The sequence below is a fragment of the Sebastes fasciatus genome, chromosome 9, assembly GCF_043250625.1.
Source record: "Sebastes fasciatus isolate fSebFas1 chromosome 9, fSebFas1.pri, whole genome shotgun sequence".
Taxonomy (NCBI): Eukaryota; Metazoa; Chordata; class Actinopteri; order Perciformes; family Sebastidae; genus Sebastes; species Sebastes fasciatus.
The window spans coordinates 3,835,377-3,844,841 of NC_133803.1; the positions used below are offsets into that span (position 1 = coordinate 3,835,377).

Genomic DNA, 9,465 nt, shown 5'->3' on the forward strand with positions numbered 1-9,465 from the left:
GGTGAAGCCTGTGGGAGATAATAGGGATGACTGAGAGGCTGAAAGGCTAGTAGCCATTCAGACAATGACAGCTGTAGTGAAGAAGGCTCTATTAGGCTTCATTAGGATGCTTGGCTCTTGATTACCCGCACAAAGACGCACACACACACTAATGCAGGAACAGGGGAAAGCATTGCTCTAATTGAGTCTGAGCTTAGCTGCATCCATGGCTTCCAGTGGAGGATTCCAAACACTAAAACACGCAGCAGTGATCATTTATTCCTGTTTGTGTGTGCGTGTCACTGTGACCTTTGCCTGCAACATGAACCCAACAAGTCACCCTTACAGCCCAATGAGCCCCCTTTACCAAAAGCCCCTGCAATGTCAACAAGCTCTTCCTAAACCCTCTCAAACACACACACATGCACACACCTCCTCTGATGCATTCTTAGTCACCCAACCCCAAGGGGCCTGTATTGTGTCCTAAAATCCTGATCCCTCGCAGGAAACAAGCACCCCCTAAAACCCCAAAACAACGGCCGTACAAAGCTCTCTTATACAATTACAAGCCCCCGCTGTCGGCTAGAGAACCAGGAGGGTCGGAAGTTCAGAGTTCAAATGGTTCAAAGTGATCAAGACCGGTCTGAAATAGGCCCGATTATTCATTGACAGCATATAACGAGTTACAAATGTAACTGCAGTTCCATGACTTTTGAATAACCACCAGAGGGGGTGCTTTGTACTTGGGAGTGTGACAAGCAGGTGAGTGAGTGTCTATATAATAGGGCAGTCACAGTTAACGCCATAATAACGAGCAAATTCCTTTTAACTAATTTCTTTAACGCGTTAATGCAATCGATCTTTCTGAAGTTGTAGCAGGCTCAGTTTTAAATAGAGTGAAGACCCTGACATCATATGAAACTAAAAAACTTCCATTGTTACCAACCATGTCATGCTTACAAAAGAGGCTAAATAACGCTCCAAACTTACACTAAATTTGGCGAGGAAAAACTGGCATCTGACCTCCAGATATGTGAATGAAAATGGGTTCTATGGGTACCCACGAGTCTCCCCTTTACAGACATGTCCACTTTATGATAATCACATGCAGTTTGGGGCAAATCATAGTCAAGTCAGCACACTGACACACTGACAGCTGTTGTTGCCTGTTGGGCTGCAGTTTGCCATGTTATGATTTGAGCATATTGTTTTATGCTAAATGCAGTACCTGTGAGGGTTTCTGCACAATATCTGTCATTGTTTTGTGTTGTTAATTGATTTCCAATAATAAATATATACATTTGCATACAACAAGCATATTTGTCCACTCCCATGTTGATAAGAGTAATAAATCATTGACAAATCTCCCCTTAAGGTTCATTTTGAACAGATAAAAAATGTGTGATTAATTTGCATTTAATTGCGATTCAATATTTTAATCGATTGACAGCTCTACTATATAACCAAAGTCACCTGTCTGATTCATGTGCCCTCTATAAAACACCTGGGTACCCTAGGTAGAGGTCCTCATGGGTCCAAAATGTTAGACCCTATCCAAAACACACCCATAGAAAACCAACCCAAACCCAACAAGCATAAATTATTATTATTATTATTTATTTATTTATTTATTTATTTTAATTGGAAGAATATTGCAAGGCATATAAATTACAGAGCAAATAAGTAGTCTTCTATTTTTCATCCATTTTTCCCTCCCACCCCTGACAATAAAGGAAATAACCAATATAACACTAATAGTTATAAGACTTAAGGCAGCAATGACACCAAAATTAGAAACACACTAGACACATAAAATAATAAAACACATACAACATTCACATATACACAAAAAAAACATAAAAAATAAATAAATAAACTAGTAAAACAAATTAATAAAAAAAATATATATATATATATATATATTTTGTACTACTTTATTTTTGTATTTATGTTTTTTACAAAATAAAATAAATAAAATAATAATAAATTAATAAATAGACTAATTTATAGAAATAATTGAAAGTAATATATTAAACTCCTGTACCAACTAAACATTCTGTAGCCAAATGGGGGATAGAGAGAATAAGAATAATTTTCTAACCAATTAAATATCTGCAAATCAAATACATAAATATTTTCTTCATTTTTAACACAACAGATAAAAACATTGGCCACTGCCATCGGCGGATGTCATCTCATTTACCGATAGGCCGAAGGCAGTCAACGAGGCGAATATTGGTTCAGCCGATAAATTGGTGCATCCCTAAAAAAAACACAGACATACATTTTCTACATATGCTACTGATATACTAAAATATTTTCTCCCGCTGTGATTATGACATTATGACCATATGATCAGAATTTATGCTGAGGATGCTCGGACTCCTTCAGATCCACTTCAGACCTGAGACTGTTCATCAGAAAAGTAATTAAAGCCTTCATTTGGTTTGGTCAATTTTACTGTTTTACTTTTATTTCTATGTGCATAATTAAGTATTTTCGTACGAGAGCATGACCTGTGTTACAGCACGGACTGATATACACAATAGGTCTGTAAATTATACCAGTATTCTCCATTAAACCATACTGTATATATGGTTTCGTTTGGGCTTGAATCTTCAAAAGAAATGAAATGCGTATGAGGCCCTAATATCCAGATATTCGAAACGGTATGTTGTCCGAGTCTTCTCGGTGATATGAGGTCATTTCTAAGATACACTCTCCATTTCCCTAAAACGTCTTCATTGAGACTTCTTGTCTGCTCCTCTGGTCTGGAAATGAAACCATTGACTCCAGCTTATCGTCACCTTAAGAAACAACATATTGTTCACATTGGTGCACAGTGGAGGGGCAAACACAATAGCCGGGAGAGAGGGGTCATGCTGAGAGGGGGGTAGCAATTTTAAGCTGAGTCCACACATTTTGGAGGCAGTGGGCTAATCCGGCCAGGCTTTTTAGCCTGCTATTCAGGAGGACAAGGACCCCTAGGATTTGGGCTTGTCCACACCTCAGGGGTGGGGGGGATTATCAAGATAGCAGGAAAGGTGGAGAGGATGTGATGGTGGGCAAAGTGAATATGTGTTCATTAGCAAGACTCTGTGTGTGTGTGTGTGTGTGTGTGTGTGTGTGTGTGTGTGTGTGTGTGTGTGTGTGTGTGTGTGTGTGTGTGTGTGTGTGTGTGTGTGTGTTTTTGTTGTGTATGTCTTTGTGAGGAGCACACATATGTGTGTGTTTGTGTATTTAGAGGGGTTTCTCTCTGACTCCCATCCCCAAAAAATATACCCCAGAGCTCTGACAGGGTCACCTCTGGGCCTTTCAGTGCCTCCTCTCAACCAATCCTAATTGATCTCACGCATTACTAGTCCCAAACATGGGATGGAGAACAGGAGGGAGAAGGCGGGCTCATTGTTTGAGGAACGAGGTCCCGTTGCTAGTGGCTCTCCACTCCTTACACACACACACACACACACACACACACGTATCCACACACTCCACCTATGGCATGCCCACCCACCACCTCCCCCGTCTCCCCCCTTTTCTCCTCTCCCCACCTTTATGCTCTCATCTCCGGCTGTGCTAATCCACCGGCCAAGTCAAGAACTCAGTTACCCATCTGGCCGAGCACGACTCCAGCTGGGAGGAGAGAGGGATGGAGGGAGGGGGTGGAAGGAAGAAAGAGGAGAAATGGTGAGAGGGGTGGATTGAGAGAGAGAGGGATGAGGGGGTAATACTGTAAGCAGTCTGGAGGTGTCTGGTGTGAGGGGAAGAGAGGTGAGGGAGGAGATCTTTATTAGTTAGTACTAGAGGAGGAAGAGAAAGAAAAACAGGGGGAATGAGGGATTCACAAACAGCACAGAGAAGGCAGCCAGAGTGCCACGAGGCAAAAAACATGATGACCTCTTCATTTTCTCTCTCCAAAGAAAAAAAATATATTGATCCTATTGTCTCCTTGTAGAGAAAAAAGGGATTATACAGGTTGGAATGAGAGCTGCCACTGAGCTCTGTCATGACTTCTATAGTCTGATCCCAGTGTGCAATGAAGTAGCCCCTAGCCATGACCTTCACCTCTGACCCTGACTCCTGGCCATCTGGCTGGTTAACGCTAACCTGTGATCTTTGTCATAACCCATCGCATGTCTGTGAAGACGGACCTGCACAGAAACTTGTTTTGTTGTTGTTTCTTATGATCCTCGTCGTTGCAATAATTTAGACCGCTGAAGTGTAGTCAAAGACACATTTTCACTAAGTTGGACAATAAAGTTATGTTGTATACAAGTAAAATTACTCAAATTAATTAACAAATTAACTAACATTGGTAATGCAAGAAACACACATGCAATTAACTTTGCATGCCATAAAGTACTTATAACTGGAGTTGTTCCGATACCAATACCAGTATCGGAAATGCGTCCGATACTGCCCAAACGTTGGTATTGGGTATCGGCGAGTACGCCAGTCTATGCACCGATCCGATACCGTCATTTATTAACCCACAAACAAATCAACTTGTTTAACCGGAAATCAATTCTTCTTCTTCGCCGCTCTAAAACAGTAGCCTTCACTGTGCTGTCGCCCTGGATGTATCATGGCTGCCACTGGCAACTACTGTTTTAGAGCTGCGAAGAAGAACTGATCGCAGATAGTTTGTCACGCATAGCAAACAACAACAGTGCGGTGCTAGTGGAGAGTGTAACGGTAGTCAGGGTGAGGAAAATGTCAGCCATTTGGCAATATTTCACAGTGGAAAATCCAACAAGTAAAAATGCAGAATGGTCGGTATGTAAGGCATTCCGTTTGGAGGGGTGGCGGTACCCTGGTAGGGGGTGTGGATATTGCACCCTGCAGGACAAATTAGCGCACAGGTTGTCCACTGAGTAGACGGCTAAGAGAATATTAAATTGTTACTAGCTTCATTTATTTATGTTCTTTGTAACTGACAAACTGAATAAAAGAAAGTTCTATTGTATTCATTCTCTGTACGTATTTGTTCATGTTTTACAAAGATAGTAGTCATATCACATCCATACATGGTCAGTAGTAAAAAGATGTTTAATAATAATAATAATAATAATAACTTCCTTTTTTTTTACGACGCTGCTATCGGATCGGTACTCGTATCGGCCGATACCGCAAGTCGAGGTACTGGAATCGGTATCAGGAAGGAAAAAATTTTATCGGAACATCTCTACTTATAACAGAGTATAATTGTCTGTAGTCTCATAAAGAGTCCTACTGAACTGGCTTGTTCCAGAAAATGACAGATGGTGTGTGTAGCTGACGTAACTGGTTTCACTCATGTAAATGTCTGGCTAAATACCTCTATGACAGGATTACATTACGTTGCTAAAAGACAATACCTGAACAGAATAGAGTAAAACTGAATTCAACTCAACCAGAAGTGAAACTCAGTCGAGTTAAACGCCTCACAAACACTTGACACAATGAAGGTGAAATCAAAGGCTCTTCAGTTGATGCTGTTCCACTCCGGATCATAGAGCATGTGCAAATAAATCCCTGTTTGAGTCGTGCTCTTTCCTTTTCTCTCCCAAAGCACACAATCGCCCGTCACTGTCGACTGAAGCAATAAGAAGACTGTAGCCCACTTCCCCTTCTAGAGGACGTTTGAAGGTAGTTGGGCGGAACTTGATAAACTGCCGTAGAAGCCACACAAGAGACATACTCCCATTCAAAGAGATGGAGTCAGACCACCTGCATCAAACCATCAATCAAACACTAACACGGCACACAGCATGAGGCTAAGGCAAAGCTGTAGTGTGTGTGTGTGTGTTGGGTGGGGATGTGATAGAAGCCAGGGAGTAGTGCAGAATAATGGCATACACACATATTACAAACACAATGCCTTCAAGAAGTCAAATAAAGGATGTACTTACAGACATTACCAGTGTTGTCAAAACTGTTGAGCACTTCATTGACTCTGATAGGACCCAGGTTATCCCTGACAGACACGAACATATACAGGATTACACAGCAGCCTGGGAGAATACTACATTGTGTTTTTGTTTGTTTTCTTACAGTGAAACGGGACAAAGAATCTTAATGACTATTTTAAAATTGGCATTGTTCCAAAGGAAAAGTATCAAAAAGTGAGCAATGAATTATTTACAAATCTAAAAGGTTGACATTACTGAGTTGTAGAAGAAGTGTTTGGCTTAAATTAAATGTGTAGTGCAAGATGTGTTAGAAATGATATTAGATTAACAACAAACCAAAGCAGCAATAACACTGTATAAACCTGGAACATGTTCAATACTGACTTTTACCCAACTAGTGCTGTCATATCATGAAACGGCCCACTTGTGTGGAGCACCGTCACCGTGCTTTATCTGTGCCAGCGGGAAACGAGTGTGTGTGTACCTGAGCAAGGCACTGTACTCGGGAAAGTAGACACTTCTGTACTCCGCCCACTGGTCGTCTGAGGTATCACTGGGGTCGTGTGTCAGAAGCCTTTTCCTGCTGAAAAGGTCAAATGTCGCGAACCTGCGAACGGACACCTGTTTGAACTCCGGAGCGTCCACCTGTTTCTGACGCAACACCTGTGAGAGTCGGGAGTGGAAATAAAGGGGAGTTAATGGATTTCAGGTTTCTGCAAGAGAGTGGGTAAATCTTCTCATAAAGTCTCAGCATTTGCAGAATGAATCAGTCGTGTTTTCCCGTTTTGGCTCTGTGAGGTTTCAGTCCAACAGACAACAGAGCTCCTTTGGGAAGACCATAATATGCAATGGAGGAGAAAGACATTTTTAACTAATTTTACATTTGTCCAAAATTTCAATAACAATGGGTGTTCCTGAGTTGAATTTAACCGATAGTTAAAGCTGGGGTAGGCAGGTTGGAGCGAATATGATTTCAAATTCATTCATTCATTCATTCATCCAACGTTTATTTAAATCTCAAGGAATCATTGAAAAAAATACCAAGCACCACTCACCAGCCGGAGCAAACTTTCTCATTTTACAGTTAAACAGTACACTACAATATGTTTCTGAAAACATTTATGCAAGAAATAGGCATTACGGTGAATATTAACAGGCAGGGTTGACGATGTTCTCCAGTTTACACTATTTGTTCTATTGGTTGAAATGGTCTTTACACCCCGACAGCGATCCGTTACTGATGAGCTCTGAAAAAGGACCAGAAAAGAGCCGTCATCTGTAGCTGCTGTAATCCTGTAAAAACGTCTACCGATCACTGCCTCGAGGTCCGCTTGGAAAGAACCAATCGGATGCCTCCCTGCCTCCCTGCTCGTACTCTACCCTTGGCGTGCACCAGCCTGAACTCAAAGCGCGTCGCCACCGCAAGTTTACTGGAGGATGGAAGAGAAAACTCAGCCCTGCAGTAGCACTGTCGAGGTTACTTGTCATGAGGTAGCGTTGTTGAGTTGAGGTCCTAGTAGTTACGATGCGGCGGTGCTCGTGCATGTGTGTGTGGGGGGGGGGGGGGGGGCGTTGCCTTGGAATGAGCCCCGAGGGCAGGGAGTGGGTTTAGACGGAGCTCCTGAGGCGATGCTACTTTCAAATGATGCTAGCTTTCCAACATCGTCGACCCTATCTTTAACTTTCATATTTGATCAGCGCTGCCTAGTTTGACCGTTTGATCGGAGTTTGCGAGTGATTGACAGCTGCCTCATTTGGATGAACAGCCAATAGGAATGCTCTCTCTCTGAAATGACCTGTGATTGGTCAAAGTCTCCCGTCACGGGCTGGATATTCTAAAGCCTGAAAACAGAGCCATGAGGAGGAGCAGAAGTCTAGTTTTCTCTCAGAACACTTGAATTACAATATGCTGAAAGGTTATTATGAAATTTTTGCCCAATGATGCCAAAAATATTCTGCCTACTGCTGCCTTGAATATACTTTCAGTCGGTGTTGTTGTAAACAGAGTAAAAAAATTGCCCTGTATAATTAAACATGAATTTGCATCTTTTCATGCTCATCTGTAAAAAGCAGAAGTCATTACATTATATACTGTAAGTTATATCAATAGTATCTATATGTATCCTGGCACACACATAAAGGTCATAACTGCGCCAGGAGGAAGAAATTCAGAACGCAAGATGATCCCATTGCAGGGAGCTTTTCTTGTCAGCAGAGTATAACGCGTGTTTAATGCCCATCTATGGGAAAAAGTCAAAGCCCTACTTTCACAGCCACTGCTCTTGTGAGTACCAGGTTCTTGTACATGCAAAGCCTATCACATTCTGTGGCTGGAGGGGGAGAGAGAGAGAGAGAGAGATTCTTACTCGTGACAAAGTTACTGGAATATATGATTATAAAATTACTTATTGATAAAATTACAGAAGGTAAAGGTTCAAGCTGCATTGTATGCCATAGTAGATCAGAGTACTAATGAACCACTACTGATGAATAAACAGACTGCTACCATGCTGTAACAGACTGTAAACAGGTGATGTATATTATGCCTCTGCCCCTGCCCATATTTAACACAGCTTGGGCTAGGAATAAAACACAATATGAACTACAAAGGTTAGAAAACAATGGCGTTGTAGCCTAAATTAAGGGAGGAAACATGGCAGAGAGACAGACTGGCTGATACTATATGTTTCCACCACCCTGATTATCCCACAGTTATAAGAGAACAGATTGTAACAGAGATACAAATAGATTCCCAACAATACATTTGATGTTGAACATTCACCCCATGTAGAAAACGTGCAAAGAAGATCTAGTCTAAAACCCCCAGAGGTTTGTGCTTTCCACTGAGGCTGACAGTACCTGTCTCAGGAGAGTCCACCTGGCCCTGGCGACATCAGTAGAGCCACAGGTCTGATCCCGGGAGCTGTGGTGATCAGCTGAGCAGGTGTCTTGGTTCATATTGTTCCTCAGAGATGAAGCCGGCTCGGTGTCTCCTGCAGTCCCGGTTGAGTCTCTCTCCATTTGATCCTCGAAGACGTGGGCGGAAATTAATCTGTAAACAAGCGTCCTGGCTGTCGGGCTGTCACAGTTATCGGTAGATATGTGGTTGTACAAAAATAAGGCTTTTTTCTGTAAACTCCACCAACGCAGAACCGCTCGAAGATCTGCTCGACTGTCATCACCTGTTACACCCACAATGGAGACATGTGCGACTTCCGTACACTTTTGGCATTCGAGACATTGCAATAGATTATCGAAGCAATCGTGCACCGATTGTCAGTTACAAACTGGCAGCTGCGCATGTCGGAGTTTGATTATTTTAGTCTGGCGTTGCTCGCTACGTCATCCGCAGCGGGCTTTGTTTAGGAAATCATGCACGTGCATAGAATGTGCTCTCTGTAACCAGCAGCAACAGGACGATTGATTCGATATTTAATCACAGAAACAATCAAATATAATGCTTATTGGTCATATGAAACGTGTAAACGGTTATTACTATTGTCGTGATGACTGACAATAACTCAGCACGCAGTGACAGCTTCTTTAAAGCACATAATCACAGCTATCTAGTGTTAACTAGCTGATTAACGTGGTG

The 9,465-nt window shown here is 42.0% G+C and overlaps 1 protein-coding gene across 1 annotated transcript in view; it reads right to left on the minus strand.

The window, feature by feature from the left end:
- The window catches only part of camkmt (calmodulin-lysine N-methyltransferase), a 174,108-nt gene extending 164,913 nt beyond the window's left edge, over positions 1-9,195 (minus strand). The window contains exons 1-3 of the mRNA XM_074645526.1: positions 8,730-9,195; positions 6,355-6,533; positions 5,871-5,935 (exon numbers count right to left, since the gene is read on the minus strand). Coding sequence (XP_074501627.1) covers positions 5,871-5,935; positions 6,355-6,533; positions 8,730-8,891 — 406 coding nt within the window. The 5' untranslated portion in view covers positions 8,892-9,195. The remainder of the gene's footprint in view (positions 1-5,870; positions 5,936-6,354; positions 6,534-8,729) is intronic.
- Between the last annotated feature and the right edge of the window lie 270 nt (positions 9,196-9,465).